Raw genomic sequence first — 18,461 nt, 5'->3', positions numbered from 1 at the left:
GGCTGCCGTCTCCAGAGGAGCACCCTCGGGGTGCCCACCTGAGTCAGGGAGACAGTACAGAGGCTCAGCTAACTCTGGTCCAGAGCAGAGTGTGGAAATGCCTCAGGGACGTGAATAGCATGGAGCAGGTAGGAGTCCCAGCAGGAGGACAAGTAGCAAAAGCTCAGGAGAAGGAACCTGCTGGGGAATAGCCTGCAACACAGCCGCTCACACCTGGAAAGCCAGAGAGGACCCCACTTTGTAAGGACTTGAACATCACCTTATTTAGTATCAGTAGGGAATGGAAGCTGCTAGGGAAGTACCACCATTTAAGCCAGGTTCCAGGCAAGTTCATCTGACAGTAGTGAATTAGCTGGGTGGGTCTGGGGAGAGACAGGAGGCTGGAGTCCTGTTTGGAGAGAAAAGGTGGTGAGAGTGGAACAGAGACTGTTAGCCAGAGGGAAGGCATCTCTGGGGCTTGGCTGAGACCATGAACTCCACAAGGGCAAAACCTGAATCCCCAGCCTCATAGCAGGCACCCAAGTAACAGCTGATGAATAAATATGGAGTTGAGAGTAGGAGGACTCATGGGAGGGAGGTGAGATGACAGAGTGGAGGTAGGGCTGATATGCCTCGTGGACATGAAGGAGGTCAGGTGTGGGGTCCAGCAAGCTCCCTGTTTCAGGATCCCCCAGTGTGCAATCCTCACGTATACAGTGTGACATCTGAACACCTTTTCTGTGGCCACAAGAATTTCAAATCCAAATAAATGGATTTCCCATCCCTCAAACTTGTAAAATATAAAACATTCTGAAAGCTCACCCCTAGGGGAAACAGAATCCCTGGTGCACATTTTTGCAGTGAAGCAAAACAGATTTATAAACATCTCTTTGAGAGGTGGGCATTGTCCAGTCTTTCTTCTGCAGAATGGCTGATAGATTCGAACCACCAGGCCTCTGATTAGCAGTAAAATGCCTTAAGCACTACACCACCAGAGCTCCTTAAATAAAGGATGTTGTTGTTGTTGTTATGTGCCCTCGAGTCCCCTCCTTGGGTTTCCAAGGCGATATCACTACAGAAGTAGATTGCCCAACCTTCCTTCCAAGGAGTAGCTGGTGCTTCTGGTTAGCAGTCAAGTGCCTTAGGCACTATGCTATCAGAGCTCCTAAATAAGGGATAATGAGTGGAAATTAATTGTTTTCAGGACCCATTATTACTTATTTAGAATGTGCAGAGATATTCTCAGTTTTGTCTGTGGTACCTCTGTTACTTAGTGATGTAAACATAGTTGTAAGGATCTTCAAGGACTCCTTCCAAGTTAGGGTCTCCTGAACCTTATTTTTCCATTTAGGGTTAAGTTTTTCAGTAGATATCCTTCTTGCCAAACCAAAACTAAACCCACTGCCATCAAGTTGATTCTGACTCATAGCAACCCCCATACAGTTTCCAAGGCTATAACTCTTTATGGAAACAGACTGCCTCATCTTTCTCCCATGGAACAGCTGGTGGGTGCAAACCACTGACCTTTTGGTTAGCAGCCCAATGCTTTAACCATGGCACCACAGGAGCTCCTTTTTAAGAACAAAAGACCCAGGGATAGGGAAGGATTTGCCATTAAGGCTGACATATTATTTTCCTAAATTCAGAAGTGACCAGAGAGGGCAGGCAAGATGGGGTAGACATTTCCCCAGCTCTAGGTGGGGCCTATTGCAAGGGCATATGGGGTAGGGTAGGGACACACAGGGAGCAAGGCTGGGCCTGGGATTTCCTCTCTAGGACCCAATGGACTCTGGATTGAAATGCCCAATCAGTGCTCATGCCTGGTGAGGGGTGGGTATTCTGAGTCTGCATGGAGACCACCTTTCTTCTTTGCCTCCCAGGACTGCGCCCCAGGCTATACTCGCACTGGGAGTGGCCTCTACCTTGGCCACTGTGAGCTGTGTGAATGCAACGGCCACTCGGATCTGTGCCACCCAGAGACTGGCGCCTGCTCGGTGAGATACAAACAGGGTCAAGGCGGAAGGACCAGCTAGGCTGGGCCTAGGGTGGGAGCCAGGACTGAGTATGGGATAGAAAGAAGGGGACATAGTAAAATAGGCCTAGGGCTGGGGGCAAGATGGCAAGGACGAAGTCTCTTGGTCAGCAGGCTTTGTTACCGAGGAGCAGGGGCGTGATGGAGTCTTTCGAAAATAAAGAGAACTCTGGTACCTGTATTTTTTATCACCAGTGTGACACGTTTTCTGTAAAGGAGTCAGATTACAAAGATAAACCAAAAAGAGAGTAAAAGTCACTAGCTGTCCTACCACCTGGAGATAAGGACTGCTGGCATCAGAGGGGAGAGCGCTGCCACTCATCTTGGGGCAAACATTTGCACATATTGATACACTTTTCATTTCAAAAATAAACCTAGGGTCATCCTGCTTGGTCATCACATTTTTTCACTTAGTATTTCATGAACAGCTTCCCACATCGTGAAGACTTTTTTATACCTGGACTTGTCCAAGTGGTGTGTACATAGTCCTGGGTATGTGCTCAGGTGTGGTTCACGTGGTCACAGAGCCACAAGGGAACCTGGAGCAAGGAGTCTGCTATGTTAATAAAATAAATGTGGCTGTCTTCAGAGGAGAATATTAAACCCACACATATTTTTGTGAGGAAGTTTATATTTTCAAAGCTTTGCCCCCATATACCTTTACTTTCCTCTGATAGAAGAATATAAGAAATACAGTCAACACCATCCTTTATATAGCTATTTGGATGGATGTCCTTTTTAATTTATCCAGTTTCATATTCATGGATGTTTAACTTTGTTTCTAGCATTTTGCTTTTATAAAAACCACTGAGATGAACATCCTTGTAGTGAAATATTTGTGTCTTTCCATGATTACTTCTCTAATATAAAATCACAAAATGGAATTCTAGATAAAAGAATCACAGAATTGTGAGGCTTTTAGCAAATTTTTTGCAAATGTCAGTTGGCTGACATTCTTGTGTCCCGCAGCAATGCCAGCATAATGCTGCAGGGGAGTTCTGTGAGCAGTGTGCACCTGGCTACTATGGAGATGCCACAGCTGGGACACCTGAGGACTGCCAGCCTTGTGCCTGCCCACTGACTAACCCGGAAAACATGTGGGTGCCCTTGTCTAAGGCCCAAAGAAGAATTCCTGCTGATGGGTGGAGGGCACTGTTCTGGCTTTCAAGGCAGAAGTGGAAGGAGTGGGGTGGGGAGGGACTTCCCATGGCCTGACTTTTGCCTCCCCTGTACCCCAGGTTCTCCCGCACCTGTGAGAGCCTGGGAGCCAATGGGTATCGCTGCACAGCCTGTGAACCTGGCTACACTGGCCAGTACTGTGAACAGTAAGTTTATCAGTGAAGGCGGGGTGGCATATGGTGGACCTCTAGGTGAGAGCCCTCGATAGTGTTGCCCAGGAAGGTCTCTACCAGGATCTTGTCCCTCCCCTGCCAAAAACCCTTCCAGGACTCTCCATTTGCCTCGGCATAAGCCCAAGTGCCTTACAGTCTTACCAGCCATCCCTGTAGCCCACTCTTAAGTCTTATCCCACTTCTGACACCCAACTCCACACTTCAACTGGGCTTTACTTCATGACTTATTGTTCAGATCTTTGCATGTGCTATTCCCTCTACATGGAGCATTCTTCATACCCAAACCTCCCCTTCCTGGCTAACTCCTACTCAGCCTTCAAGACTTAGCTTTATTCACTTATTCAGCAGATTTTATTTAACGTTTACCATGTGCCATACAGTGGGCCAAGGAGAGAAAGTAGTGAACAAAACAGATTTAGCCTCAGCCTTTATGAAGTATACCACCTGCAACAGGAGACAAGATAAAAAGTGAACATACAGATATGTAATTACAAACCATGATCAGTTCTCTGAAAGAAGAGAACAGCATGTTCCAAGGAAATATAACAGCTGAGAAGTCTCCTCCTCTGGGAAGCCTCCCTGATTCTCAGGACTGGATTTGTGACCCCCTCTGTGCCCTCCAAGTCCCCATTCACTTCTCTCACTCTCATTTTACATAGGGAGTTTCTGTGTTGATTTTCCAACTAGATAGTGAGTTCCACAACAGCAGGGACATCATTGTGTTTGCTGTTGTATTTCTAGCACTGGCATAGTGTCTGGTACTTAGTAGTTGCTTAACAAACTTTTGCTACATGACTTTTCTTATGAAGAGTAAAGGTTTTTCTCCCCCAGCTCCCCAACCTGCTGACATACTTACACTTCCCTCAGCTCACCAAGGTCCTGTATTGGGGTCTCTTTGGTCCCTGAGGTCCTTCCAGAACTCTGAACCTGCAAGCTGAGCTTCTGCTCTCCCATCCCCCAAGCCCACCATGATGCACTGAATCCCTTGGGATCTGACAAAGCTGTTCCTTGTTCTATTTTACAGGTGTGCTCCAGGTTATGTGGGTAACCCCAATGTGCGAGGGAGCCGGTGCATGCCACAGGGTAAGTGGGACCGTGGCCTAGGATGTGGGTGATGGACAAGGCAGGAGGCCTGGGTAATTCTAGTATTTGGGGGATACTAGGTCTGGGGATGGGGCCTAAAGGTAGAGAACCCCAGGGACACTTCTGGGAGGACAGAGATACCTAAGGCAATGCCTCATGCTGGGGTTCTCCTGCCTGACTGGCCTCCCCTGTCCCCCAACAGCAGACCAAACCCCACTGGTGGTCCAGGTCCACCCTGATCGGAGCATAGTGCCCCAAGGTGGCTCCCACTCCCTGTGGTGCCAGGTCAGCGGGAATCCACCCCACTACTTCTACTGGTCTCGTGAGGATGGGCGGCCTGTGCCCAGCAGCACCCAGCAGCGACATCAAGGTACCCATGGCCCCAGATCCTTCAACCTCCTGAACTGCCCCTGGGAGGGCTGTGGGCCTGCCCTTTAAACATCCCAGGGAGGGCTGAGGGCCTGTCTTTTTTTTTTTTTCAAACCTCCCCCAGGACACAGGGAGGGAGGGGGTTGCTGGGCTAGGGTGAACCCTGGGCCAAAAGCTTCCCCTCCAGAGCCAAGACTCCACGGTCACACTTTCTGGTGGGACTCTCAAGCCCTCTGCAGAACTCTCTGCCCCCAACCAATGCCAAATCAGGACTTCTGGACCTTTCTTTCTTTTTTAATTTTTATTGTGATTTGGGTAGAAGTTTTCAGAGCAAATTCGTTTTCCATACAGCAGTTCATATACATTTTGTTTCATGACATTGACTGCCATTCCCCATAATGTAACAGCTCTTTTCCCACTTCCTCCCTGTAGTTACTCTTCCCTGTGTCCTTCCCTCCCATGCACTCCTGCCACCCCCAACCCCACCTCAACTGTCTCCCAGTGCAAACACTGCCCTTCTGTTCTCTCACAATTGATTACTCCATGGAATAGATCTCATGTCAATGTACACCCCATATGCATGTCTATTGTTTGGCTGGAAGGATACAGGAGTGAGATGAGTTTCAGACCTGAAGGGTAACTTGCGGCCATAGATTCTGGGGTCTCACCAGAGTCTTATCAGACCAGCAAACCTGGTCTTTTCTTTTTAAAATGATTTTGAATTTTGTTCCACATTATTCTCCCACTCTATCCAAGATCTGCACTGATCCACCTCTGAGTAGTTGACAGTGGTTGAGGGCCTGTCCTTGAATGCAGGGATGGGAGGGAGAAAAGGTATGTCTGCTCTGATGAATTCTCATCTCCTTCCCACCAGGCTCCGAGCTCCACTTCCCCAGTGTCCAGCCCTCAGATGCTGGGGTCTACATTTGCACCTGCCGGAATCTCCATCATGCCAATACTAGCCGGGCAGAGCTGCTGGTCACGGGTGAGTCCCTAGCTCCCTCCTTTCCATCTGTCCCCAGGAATACCTGGCCTGGCCTGAACTGTGTATTACAGAGTTAGGCAGCTGCTGCACTCATCCAACAGGAGAGGATCGCGGCTGTCTGGATGAGGGCAGTGGAGGAGGAGAGAGGTGATTCAGGACCAGTGTTAGAGGCAGAATGGGCAGAACTTGCTTGTGGTCAGTGAGGGAGAGAGAAAAGTCCAAGATGATAGCCAAGGGTCTGGATTCCAACAACTAAATAGGTTGGGGTGCCATTTACTGAGATGAGAGAGGCTCCAAGAAGGTGTTGTCTTCATTTGGGCTGAGACAAGGACTTGAGTGTAAGTGATTTATTTGGGAGGAGATCCTAGGAAAACCAATGAAGGAAATGAGAGATGGGGAAAGGCAATCAATAAAGCGAGTTACCACTGTGGGCAATGGTTGCTTAATCCGGTAGCGGAAACTCTGGAGACCACATGTACCTCGGACTCACCCTGCCGAGGTAGCTGGGGTATGTGCATACCAAAGCCCATCAGTCATTGATGGAGTTACTGATGGAGGCCTTTTCCAGAGCATCAGTTCCCCTGCACAACTGTCCCACCACAGGAGCAAGATGAATGAGCTCCAGTGGTCTGAGAAATCCTTTGTGCAAAAAAAAATGCAGGGACTGGCAGCCAGAGGTCCAGCAGACATGTACTCAAGTGACAGGGTGAGGGGATGGGTGGATGTCTTGGTTTCCTAGTACTGCTGTCACAGAAATATCACAAGGGAGTGTCGCTCATGAACAGAAATTAATTTTCTCACATTGGAGGCTAAAAGTCCAAATCAGGGTCTCAGCTGTGTCAGTTCCTTCCTTGTTGGTAGTCCTAGGTGTTCCTTGGTTCCTTGACTTGTAGATGATCCTCATGTGGCATCTCTCTTGCCACATGTGCCTGCCTCTGTGTCTATTCTGCTCTTTTTTGATTCAGAAGTGATGAGATTTAGGATCTACCCTATATTGGTATGACCTCAGCTGATTGATTACATTATATAGATTGCATTGTGGAAGATAATTACATTATATATCATTAGATTAGATTCACAGATATAGGAGTTAGGATTCCAACATATATTTTGAGGAGATACAGTTGAATCCATAACAGCAGGGCACCAGCAGCACTTGCTACAAACAGAGCAGAGGGAACCATGAGTTTGGTTTTGGGCTTGTTAAAGTTTGAGATGTTTGGGAGAACATTTAAGTGGGTACATCTGGCAGATATTTGGATGTGAGTCTGGAACTTGGGAAAGAGGCCTGGGCCAAAGAACTAAATTTGGGAGCTAGTGGCATAGAGATAAGGAGCTCTGGAAGTGCTGTGCTTAAAGCATTGCGCTGTTAACTGAAAGGTTGCCTCTTTGAACCCACTAGCCACTCCGAGGGAGAAAGATGAGGGAGTCTGCTTCTGTAAAGATTTACAGCCTTGGAAACCCTATGGGCCTGTTCAGCTCAGTCCTATAGGGTCACTATGAGCCAGAATTGATTTGATGTCAGTAGGTTTGGGTTTGGCATAGGGATGGAGTTTAAATCATGGTGTAGGCTTAGATCACCCAGGTAGAATGTGACTGGAGAACAGGACCCAGAGAGCTCTAACTTGAACATGTCAAGTTGAGAAGGAAGAACAGAAAAAGACTAAGAGTGTGTAGCCAGTAAAAGGGGAGGAAACCAGGGAGTCTGGAAGCCAAGATGGAAAAGTATTTCCAGAAGGGAATGGTCAGCCCAGCCAGATGCCACTGAGAAGTAAGATCAACCAACCAGTTATCATTGAGTTGACTTTGACTCATGGCAACCTCATTTGTGTCAGAGTAGAACTGGGCTCCATACACCAATGTATGGTCATGGGTATATTCCCGTTTGCCTGTTCACACCTGTCTACCTATGTATCCACTCGTAGATTAGTGTTTGCTCTTACTGTTAATGCATTATTGTGTTTGCAGTAATATCTGCCTTTAGTGTCTGTACCTCTTGTGTACCTCTCCATGTCTTCCTTTCCCTTAATGATATTGTACTAGTCACACACTTTTGTTATATTGCTTTTCCCTTCACCCAAACCTGTCTCTTAATTATCCATCTGTTTTCCCTCCTTTCCCCTCCCCTTCCATCCCTGGTAAGGAACAAAGGAAATTTCCTTCCCTGTGTAAGCCTTTCCTTGACTTTTTACAATAATGGACTCATGTGGTGTTCGTCCTTCTGTGATTGACTTATTTCACTCAGCATAATGTCCTCTCAAGTTCATCCATGTTATGAGGTGATTTGATGATTCTTCATTATTCTTTAATGTTGCACAGTATTCCATTGTGTGTTTGTACTACAGTTTGGTTATCCATTCATCTGTTGATAGACACTTAGGTTGTTTCCATCTCTTTGCTATTGTAAATAGTGCTGCGATGAACATGGGTGTGCATATATCTATTCGTGTCCTGGGTCTCACCTCTTTAGGGTATATTTCTAGTAATGGTTTTGCTAGATTGAATGGTATTTCTATTTCCAACTTTTTAAGGAAGCACCATACCATTTTCCACAGTAGTTGTACCATTTTACAGTCCCACCAACAGCATATGAGAGTTCCAATCTCTCTACACCCTTGCCAGCATTTGTTGTTTTCTGTCTTGTTGAACTTGGCTATTATTGCTGGAGTGAGATGATATCTCATTGTTGTTTAGAGCCATCTCTCTAATGGCTAAGGATCATGAGCATTTTCTCATGTGTTTGTTGGCTGCCTGATGCCCATTTTTAATTGGATTGTTTGTCTTTGTGATGTTGAGGTGTTGATGTTATGTATAAATTTTAGAGATAAGTCTCTTGTTGGATATGTCATTGCCCAATATTTTTTCCCAATCCATAGGTTCTCTTTTTACTCCTTTGGAGAAGTCTTTTGATGCACATAAGAATTAAATTTTAGAAGGCCCCAGTCATCTAGTTTCTCTTCTGCTATTTGTGTATTTTGGGTTACACTTGATAGTCTATTTATGCCATAAATTAGGACCCCTGAATTTGCCCCTATTTTATCTTTGAGGGAGCTCTGGTAGTGTAGTGCCTAAGGCATTTGACTGCTAACCAGAAGGTTGGTGTTTCAAACCCACCAGCCACTCCTCGAAAGGAAGATTGGTCAATCTACTTCCATAGTGATACCACCTCAGAACCCAAGGAGGGGTCGCTATGAGTCGGATCCGACTTGACAGCAGTGAGTAGTTTTAGTTTAGTTTTTATCTTTGAGGCATTTTATGGTTTGGGATTTTCCATAGGGTTTTTAATGGCTGATTTTTCACAAGAATATACCAGGCCTTTCTTCTGAGGTGCCTCTGGGTGGACTCAAACCTCTAACCTTTTGGTGAGCAGCTGAATGTGTTAACAGAGTAGTAAGACAGGAGCCGAGAAAGAACCCTTGATGGTCATGCTTTATGAAGAGTGGTTTTCAGTCTAGAGAAGAGGTAGGAACCAGAATGGAATGAGGCAAAGAATGGGTGGGAAGGCAGGAAGTGTAGACTGCAAATGTAGACAACACTTTGAAAATCTTGATTGTGAAGGGACTCAAGAAATGGGACAGTAGTTTGGTGGGGGTATCGAGGAGAAGCTTTTTGAAGATGGGAAATTCTAGAATACATTTGTCTGTGGAGTGCAATAAGCCCATGGAGATGGAGAAGGGAGACTGATGAAGCAAGAGAGGGGATAGCTGAGGAAGGAAGTCCTTGGGAGGGGATTCAGCACTCAGAAGGAGAGGTAGAGCTGGGGTAAGAGAAGGATCCTTCAGAGAATGGGAAAGTGGGAGACTTGAGAAGGTGATGAAATACCTGACTAGTAGTTCCCATTTTCTCAACAAGTGTGAGTTGTTTGGGAGTACAGAATCAAACCTGAGGGAGAAACCCATCTGGAGTGAGGGGAAGTATGAAGTGTTAAGAGCCCACTTGAAGTCTGTGGTTGTGAATGTGAGTCTGTGGACTCATGGTGTGATGTTCTCCAGCCTCCTCTGCTGGCTGCTTGGGGGCAGGCAGGGTGAGAGGAGGTGCGAGATTAGGTTCAGCCAAGATGAAGAAAGGAAGGAGGGGCTAGGAAGTCTAAATTGGACTGGGAAGGAAGGAAGGAGGACCCAGTGTGAATGAAGGGGTGAGAGAAAGTAGTGACCATAGGATAGGGGCTTGGCCAGCACCCAGCTCACCAGGGGGGCTCCCATCCCCACAGAGGCACCAAGCAAGCCCATCACAGTGACTGTGGAGGAGCAGCGAAGCCAGAGCGTGCGCCCCGGAGCTGATGTCACCTTCATCTGCACAGCCAAGAGCAAGGTGGGCAAGACAGAGAGTGGGGATGAGAGGGTATCTGTTTTCTGGGTCTGTGAGCCCACCCACGACCCCCACCCTGTCCTCCTTGCCCTACAGTCTCCAGCTTACACCTTGGTGTGGACCCGCCTGCACAATGGGAAACTGCCATCCCGAGCCATGGATTTCAATGGCATCCTGACCATCCGTAATGTGCAGCCAAGTGATGCAGGCACCTACGTGTGCACCGGCTCCAACATGTTTGCCATGGATCAGGGCACAGCTACACTGCATGTCCAAGGTACACCCCTCATCCCTATACCTGACCCAACCAGTCCCGGCCATCCCTAAAGTCCACCTGGACCAGGGCCCTGTTGACTCACTCACTGATAGTTTCTGAGCATTATTACAATGTACCATGCCCTGGTCCGGGCTCCAGAGAAACAGGGAAGAGAAAGGCAAACAGGATCTCTGCCCTTCTGAAGGATATGTTCTAGCTGGGGAGAGAGTAAGCATGGGAACAAATGAATAAATAAGATCATTACACATGATGATGAGTGCTGGAACAGGAATAAATAATAAAAGAGAAACAAAGTGTGGGCTACTTTAGATAGGGTGGCCAGGGAGGGCCTCTCTGAGGAGGTGACATCTGAGCCGAGACCTGAAGTAGAGAATGTGTCAAGCCATGTAAGAACTGGCAGAGCATTCCTGGTAGTGGGAGCAGCATGTGCAAAGGCCCTGAGGCAGGAGCTTATTGGTATATTTGAGGACCATCAAGGCCAACATGGCTAGAGCTGAGGGCGGGAGGGTAGTAAGGAACCTTGAGATATGGGCAGAGGCCAGAACATGTAGGATATAGTGGACCACAGTAGAGAGTTTGGATTTATTCCAAAAGCAATGGGGAGCTATGGACAGGATCTTAGATAGAAGAGTGACAAGATCCTTTTGATATTTTAACAGCTCCCTCTGACTACTGTTTAGACAGACGGCCACGGGAGTGGGAGTAGAAGCCATGAGTAGCCATTAGACTGTTGTCATGGGTCAGACAATACTCCCCATCCTAACTGTGTATTCTCTCTCCTGCCCTGTCAGCCTCAGGTGTTCCATCTGCTCCTGTGGTCTCTATCCACCCACCACAGCTAACGGTGCAGCCTGGGCAGCTGGCTGAGTTCCGCTGTAGCGCCACAGGGAACCCCACACCTACCCTCGAGTGGAAAGGTGAGGCTGTGGTGGCAATGACTTTCAGAGCCCTGGCTCTCCTGGGTAGAGCAGGGCAGGGGCAGGACTATGGGGTCTACAACTCCTGGGGGGAAGGAGCTAGGGCAGCCCTGGACCCAGTGGGTGCTGATCTCACTTCTCCACATCAGGGGGCCCTGGTGGCCAGCTCCCTCTGAAGGCACAAATCCATGGTGGCATCCTGCGCCTACCAGCTGTGGAAACCTCAGATCAGGGCCAGTACCTGTGCCGTGCCCTCAGCAGCGCCGGGCAACATGTGGCCAGGGCCGTGCTCCACGTGCATGGTGAGGGGGTAGGGCTGAGGCTGGGGGCTAGGAGCTGGTGGCTGGCCCAGGAGTTGTTCTCACAGTGCTGTGTCTGCAGGGGGCAATGGGCCCAGGGTCCAGGTGAGCCCGGAGAGGACCCAGGTGCACGAAGGTCGCACCGTCAGACTGTACTGCAGGGCTGCAGGGGTGCCCAGTGCCACCATCACCTGGAGGAAGGAAGGGGGCAGTCTCCCCCCACAGGTGAGGAGATCAGACCCATGTAGGCCCAACAGAGACCTCATACTCACCCCCAACACATACCCTCCTACCTCCACTTCCTACCCCATCTCCTCTTCTGCTGCTTCTCTTCACTACCAAGGCAGCCTGCTCAGATGGCACATGTCAGCAGGTAGCAACTCTCTACCTCTTGCTTCGCTGCCCACTCAGTCCTCTTTGGTGTTATTGTTAGTTGCCATCAAATCTGTTCCAATTCATGGTGACCTTATGAATAATAGAACAAAATGTTGTCCAGCTGTGCACCATCTTCATGATTATTGACATGTCTGGGTCTGTAATTGCAGCTTCCAACCTAGAGGACTCCTCTTCCAACACTGTATCAGAAAGGATTCTGTTGTGATCCATAGGGTTTTCATTGGCCTCTTTTCAGAAGTAGATATCCAGGACTTTCTTCCTAGTCTGTCTTAGTCTGATAACTCTGCTGAAACTTGTCCACTATGGATGGTCCTGCTGGTATTTGAAGTACTGGTGGCATAGCTTCCAACATCACAGCAACACACCAGCCACCACAGTACAACAAACTGACATACCAGTAGTGGTTTGATGACCTACTGTGCCCTGCTTGGCTCTGTGCCTGCCTCTACCTTCCATGCTCCTCCTGCCCTCCCATGTTGGCGAGCCCTCCCCAGGCTGCCTGTACTCTCCGGAGGCTGACTCTTCTCCCCTATGGCAGGCTCGCTCAGAGCACACAGACATCGCCACGCTACTCATCCCAGCCATCACACGTGCCGATGCTGGCTTCTATCTCTGCGTGGCCACCAGCCCCGCAGGCACTGCCCAGGCTCGGATCCAAGTGGTTGTCCTTCCAGGTGAGGGACCTCAAGGGCTGGGGAGCAGGGAGGGCCAACCAGGGCTCCCCTGAGGGCTACTGACATCATCCCGGCCTCCAGCCTCAGGTGCCAGCCCACCGCCAGTCAAGATTGAGTCATCATCCCCTTCTGTGATGGAAGGACAGATGCTTGACCTCAACTGTGTGGTGACAGGACAGGCCCATGCCCAGGTCACGTGGTATAAGCGAGGGGGCAGCCTCCCTCCCCATGCCCAGGTATGTGGGTCCCCGAGCCCAAAGTGGGGGATCTAGAGGTACAAGGCTCTGGCTGGGGGTGGTTGTGCATAGGTGGAGGCTTCACAATGCCCAGGCCACTCTCCTCTAGAGGGGGTCAGGTCTCATATCCTTCCATCCCTAACTTGCAGCGTGGGGTGGCTCGGAGTGGCACCAGTGAGTGTTTGATGAATGGATCACTGAGGCTTAGGAGGAGGGGTGACTACAGCCCCTTCCCTGCCCTCACACCTCTTCCCCTGCCTGGCCCAGGTCCACGGCTCTCGGTTGCGGCTCCCCCAGGTTTCACCAGCTGATTCTGGTGAATACGTGTGCCGAGTGGAGAGTGAGTCGGGCCCCAAGGAGGCCTCCATCATTGTCTCTGTCCTCCACAGTGTCTATCCAGGCCCCAGTTACACCCCAGGTGAGAAGCCGGGTGGGGCCAGGCAGGGGCTGAGCCCTAGGATCTCTCCACTATTCCCAGGGATGGTCATGCAGTTTCCAGGGGCATGAGGACAAGTGAGGCATTCTAGGCAGGCTTTGACCCTTTACTCCCTGCTCGAGGAGGTAGGAAGGAAAGGCTCAGCATAAGGATTAGGTTGATCTGGTTTATTTGGGGCCCCTTTGTGAGGGTGCTATTTTCAAAATTTGTCAGGAAATAGCAATGTAGGGTTAAACACTGAGTTGGGAGTCAAACTGACCTGGGTTCAAATCCTGCACTGCCCCTTATCAGCTATGAACAAATTATTTTACCTTTCTGGGCCTCAGTTTCCTCATCTGTGAAATGTTGACAATACCATGCACCTGCTAGATTATGGTGTGGTTTAAATGAGATGATGCCAAGGTCAAGTACTTCCTGAGCACAAAGGAGGGGTATCATTATTGTCTGCAACCTGGGGTCCAGCTTGGGCACTAAATGTCCCTGGTTCCTTGAAGGGCCAGAGCAGACTAAGATCACAGATCAGGTCACCAGTGGGCAAATGGACCTCAAGTCTGAGTTGGAGGTGGGAGAGGCCAAGAGGGGCCTGGCAGGATGAGCATGGTCTCAACTTCAGAAAGGCCTCATATCTGCCTCCCAAGCTCAGGTCCTATCCCGGGCCCAGGCTGCAGTGCTGGGGCTCAGCAGCCCAGGCCTCTGAACCACCCCCTCTGTGCCCCAGCCTCTGGCGGAGCCCCAGCTCCAGGAAGTACCCAGCCCATCCGCATCGAATCCTCCTCCTCACATGTGGCTGAAGGGCAGACACTGGATTTGAACTGTGTGGTTCCAGGGCAGGCCCACGCCCAGGTCACATGGCACAAACGCGGGGGCAGCCTCCCTGCCCGACACCAGGTACAGCAGTCCCCTGGGCCAGGCTGCTGGAGGGGTTGGATCAGGCTGCTCCAGCCTCCCCCCAACCCACCTTCATTGCACACAGGCCCACGGCTCGCTGCTACGGCTGCACCAGGTGTCCCCTGCCGACTCAGGCGAGTATGTGTGCCGTGTAGTCCTTGGCTCTGGGCCCCTGGAGACCTCTGTCCTGGTCACCATTGAAGCCTTCGGTTCCAGCTCTGGCTCTATCCCTGGTGAGTGACTCCCAGTGACAAGGAAAGCTGGAAGAGGTTGAGAGCTTTCCAGGATGGTAAGGGCCAGTTGACTCTGCTCCTTGGTGGACCGGAGGCAGGAGGCCAGGGTTGAAAAGTTGTGTTATGAGTCAGACTGACCTTGGTTCAAACCCTGGCTCTGTCCCTTATCAACCTCAAACAAGGTATTTTACTGCCCTGGGACTTAGTTTCTATCCACCATCTTCCCAGCACTCTTCTTTGGCCACATCTCTGCTAGTTTCTATCCCTCCCTCTCTCCCAGCCTCAGCTACCCTCATCTCTCTCACTTCTTACTCCTTTTCACCCTGACTCTCCCTTGAGATTGTTCAGATGAGGACATGAAGCCCAGGCCACCTCCCCCCTCCAGCCCCCTGACACACTGTGAACCCTGCCTCAGAAGACAAGGCTGAGGGAGCTGGCTTCAGGGTGCACAGTCCCTGCCCTTTCTCAGGAGGAACATCTACTACCCTTTCCCCTATGCCCACAGCTCCAGGACCTGTCCCACCCGTCAGGATCGAGTCCTCATCCCCCACGGTGGCCGAGGGGCAGACCCTGGATCTGAGCTGTGTGGTGGCAGGGCAGGCCCATGCCCCAGTCACATGGTTCAAGCGTGGGGGTAGCCTTCCCGCCCGACACCAGGTACATGGCACCAAGAAGGGGGATGGTGGCTGGTCAGGGCCAAGCCATAGACAGGAAGCATGTGGGTTGTAGGGGTCCCAATGGCCCCTGAGCTGAGGAGTTACCCTTCTCAGCTCAGGGCAGTGGGGGTTGAGTATCTACTGGGCTCTGGGAAGGCCCCTCTCATACCTCTCTCTGTGGCTGCCCAGGTCCGTGGCTCCCGCCTGTACATCTTCCAGGCCTCCCCAGCTGATGCAGGAGAGTACGTTTGCAGAGCCAGCAATGGTGTGGAGGCCTCTATCACCGTTACCGTAACAGGGACCCAGGGGGCCAACATTGCCTACCGTGAGTAGGGCCAGCAGGGTGAGCTGGGAGGGAGAATAGAGATGCGTGGGAGCAGCTTTGGAGAACTGAAGTGACCTATGACCATCTTGTGTCCTAGCCCCTGGAGACACCCAGCCCATCCGCATTGAGTCCTCCTCTTCGCATGTGGCCGAGGGGCAGACCCTGGATCTGAACTGCGTGGTGCCTGGGCAAGCCCATGCCCAGGTCACTTGGCACAAGCGTGGGGGCAGCCTACCCATCCGGCACCAGGTGTGGAGGTGGAAAATGGAGAGGCCAAGAGGAGAGGGGGCACCTGGGTGGTGGAGATCAGCACTGGGGGGGGCCAGAGGCTCCCCTGATAGCAAGGAGATCTTGGGCCCCATTGCAGAGACACATGTACAGTGGTTAGAGCCCAGACATGAGGACCAGCCAGCTTAGGTGTGAATCCTAGTGCCTCCACTTATTAGCTGTATGACCTTGGGCAAGCTGCCTAACCTCTTTGCACAATAGTTTCAGCATCTACCTCATAGAATTGTCCTGAGGATCATGTAAGTTAAAATGTATGCAAAGTACTTGGAGCTCTGGCTCATAGAAAGTACTGTGAGCTATTATTATTACCTGAATATTATTAGTTATTATTATTACCATATTTTATAGAATTTAGAGCAACATTGATTGCAGTATGTACTGTTATTTTATGTACCTCTAAGAAAACAAAAGTTGCCACTTATAATTGTAAGATGATTAAGGATGAGATGCATCTTGACTTCAGCAATGTTAAAAGTGTCTCAGAATTGATGGGATGTGGTGTTACTGTTGGCCGGATTCCCTGTAGCTCCTCCTGTTCACTGCCTCACTCCTGGAATAAGACCTCCCTCCCCCACCCCCAAACAGGGCAGGGAAATGGATCTGGAGCTGACAGCCAGGCCTTGGGGGGAAGAGTGAGGCAGGGTTGTAGATTACATGTACAAGGGCCCTCTGAGTGCTTCCTCTGACCTTGCCCCCCATTCTGGCCAGACACACGGCTCGCTGTTGAGACTGTACCAGGTGTCCCCAGCTGACTCAGGCGAGTACGTGTGCCGCGTGGTGGCTGGCTCTGTGCCTCTGCAAGCCTCCGTTCTGGTTGCCATTGAGCCTGTGGGCTCTGTGCCTGGTGAGTGATGCTGGTAGGCGGGAGGGCTGGAGATCAGCCCAAAACTCAAAAACCCACTGCCATCAAGTCAATTCTGACTCACAGCAACTCTTTAAAGACAGAGTTCAACTGCCCCATAGGATTTCCAAGGCTGTAAATCTTTACAGACGCAGACTGCCACATCTTTCTCCTGCAGAAAGGCTAGTGGGTTCGAATTGCCAAGCTTTTGGTTAATAGTCAAACGCTTTAACCACTATGCCACCAGAGCCCCTGGGCCCAGCCTTGGGTTCTCCAAATCCCATATTCTACCTCCCACAAGACTGGTAACACCTGCCTCCACTTACACCCATCTCTTCTCCCCTCCCAGCTTAGGACTGACCCTCTGTCTTCTGTCCCCAGCACTCAGCGTCACCCCCCCAGTTCGGATCGAGTCATCTTCCTCACATGTGGCTGAAGGGCAGACCCTAGACCTGAACTGCCTCGTTGCTGGGCAGTCCCATGCTCAGGTCACATGGCACAAGCGTGGGGGCAGCCTCCCTGCACGGCACCAGGTAGGAGGTGGAAAGCCAAGGAGGGAGCCTGGGGACTCTCACAGCTGCAACATAAAGGTCCCAGGCTTTGATTCAGGCATATCCAAGTTCAGATGCTGCTCTTTTACTTGTCTGCTGTGTGACCTTAGGCAGTCACCTGACTTCCCTGATCCTCAATTTCCTCATCTGTCAAACAGGCTCATAGTGCCTACCTCACCTATCCTATAGCATGCCAAAAATGTTGGTCTCCCACTTCTCCTTGATGCCAAATCCCAGTGGTCCCTGGCATGGATGATGAGATGGCAGGCTGGACCCATTTCTGAGGGCCCAACTGCCCATTTGACCCTGGAGCAGAGAATCGAAGGGTCACGAATGGTGGTTATCCCTGGAGGAGCTTCCATCATGTTCCTGTTGGCCGGGGGCCTGGCTGGGGGAACCAGGGAAGGGGCCAGCAGTCTGGCCATGAGCTCCAGTGCCCAGTGTCCGAGCCTGCCTCCTTCCTGCCCTGCCCAGGTAATTGGCACGAGGCTGCGGCTGCCCCAAGTGACCCCCGCCGACTCCGGGGAGTATGTGTGCCGTGTGGCCAGCAGCTCAGGCACCCAGGAGACCTCAGTCCTTGTCACCATCCAGCAGCGCCTTGGCCCCTCACACCGTGAGTGTCTCAGGGTCATAGCAAATAGTGGGGGCTGCTAGGGACCTAGCTCCACCCTCAACAGCTCCCATACCCTGCCTCCTATCTTGCCCTCCCAGCTCAGGGTGTGGTGTATCCCGTCCGCATCGAGTCTTCCTCAGCCTCCCTGGCCAATGGACATACCCTGGACCTCAACTGCCTGGTGGCTAGCCAGGCCCCCCACACCATCACCTGGTATAAGCGTGGAGGCAGCCTACCCAGTCGGCACCAGGTACGGAGCCAGCAGGCAGGGTTCACTGACACTGATGGAAGTTGGGAGGGGCTCTTGGCACCTCATTCCATGCTCATTCAGTCATTCAAAAAACACTGAGCATCCGTACTGGGCAGGCCCTGCAGTACTATGGGTATAGAGAGAGTCCCATTAACCTCAGTTGGATCCTGTATTTTAGTAGAATATTCTACAATCCACTCACTTCCTGAATTTCCCTGATAGTCTGTTGCATACCAAGTTCTATGCTGGGTACTGAGGACCCAGAATTGAACGAGGCCCAGTGTCTGCCCTTAGGGAGCCCACAGCCTGGAGGTGAAGCAGACATGCAAGATAACAACAGCACTGTGTATGTGATATGAGCAGTGGGAGAAGGAAGCTCAGGGCACTGTACAAACACCAGGGAAGTTCTCAGCAGGCTTTCTGGAGAGATGATGGGTGGGAACAGGACAGAGGCTGGAGACAGTGGCCCCTCA

General features: G+C 50.7%; 1 protein-coding gene across 1 annotated transcript in view; it reads left to right on the top strand.

The window, feature by feature from the left end:
• HSPG2 (heparan sulfate proteoglycan 2) overlaps positions 1 to 18,461 on the top strand; it is a 96,489-nt gene that overhangs the window by 53,348 nt on the left and 24,680 nt on the right. Inside the window, exons 37-59 of the mRNA XM_007935869.1 lie at positions 1,860 to 1,973; positions 2,981 to 3,108; positions 3,250 to 3,336; positions 4,388 to 4,446; positions 4,649 to 4,816; positions 5,690 to 5,800; positions 10,011 to 10,111; positions 10,205 to 10,385; positions 11,177 to 11,302; positions 11,452 to 11,604; positions 11,684 to 11,826; positions 12,536 to 12,671; positions 12,753 to 12,907; positions 13,175 to 13,325; positions 14,080 to 14,231; positions 14,317 to 14,464; positions 14,976 to 15,121; positions 15,310 to 15,445; positions 15,543 to 15,694; positions 16,442 to 16,577; positions 16,956 to 17,107; positions 17,600 to 17,738; positions 17,837 to 17,988. Of these exons, the coding sequence (XP_007934060.1) occupies positions 1,860 to 1,973; positions 2,981 to 3,108; positions 3,250 to 3,336; positions 4,388 to 4,446; positions 4,649 to 4,816; positions 5,690 to 5,800; positions 10,011 to 10,111; positions 10,205 to 10,385; positions 11,177 to 11,302; positions 11,452 to 11,604; positions 11,684 to 11,826; positions 12,536 to 12,671; positions 12,753 to 12,907; positions 13,175 to 13,325; positions 14,080 to 14,231; positions 14,317 to 14,464; positions 14,976 to 15,121; positions 15,310 to 15,445; positions 15,543 to 15,694; positions 16,442 to 16,577; positions 16,956 to 17,107; positions 17,600 to 17,738; positions 17,837 to 17,988 (3,126 nt within the window). The remainder of the gene's footprint in view (positions 1 to 1,859; positions 1,974 to 2,980; positions 3,109 to 3,249; positions 3,337 to 4,387; positions 4,447 to 4,648; positions 4,817 to 5,689; positions 5,801 to 10,010; positions 10,112 to 10,204; positions 10,386 to 11,176; positions 11,303 to 11,451; positions 11,605 to 11,683; positions 11,827 to 12,535; positions 12,672 to 12,752; positions 12,908 to 13,174; positions 13,326 to 14,079; positions 14,232 to 14,316; positions 14,465 to 14,975; positions 15,122 to 15,309; positions 15,446 to 15,542; positions 15,695 to 16,441; positions 16,578 to 16,955; positions 17,108 to 17,599; positions 17,739 to 17,836; positions 17,989 to 18,461) is intronic.

The sequence above is a fragment of the Orycteropus afer genome, unplaced genomic scaffold, assembly GCF_000298275.1.
Source record: "Orycteropus afer afer isolate SDZICR_OR568_19922 unplaced genomic scaffold, OryAfe1.0 scaffold00031, whole genome shotgun sequence".
Lineage (NCBI taxonomy): Eukaryota > Metazoa > Chordata > Mammalia > Tubulidentata > Orycteropodidae > Orycteropus > Orycteropus afer.
The sequence above is the reverse complement of the archived record's forward strand: the minus strand, read 5'-3'. Positions and strand labels throughout refer to the sequence as shown.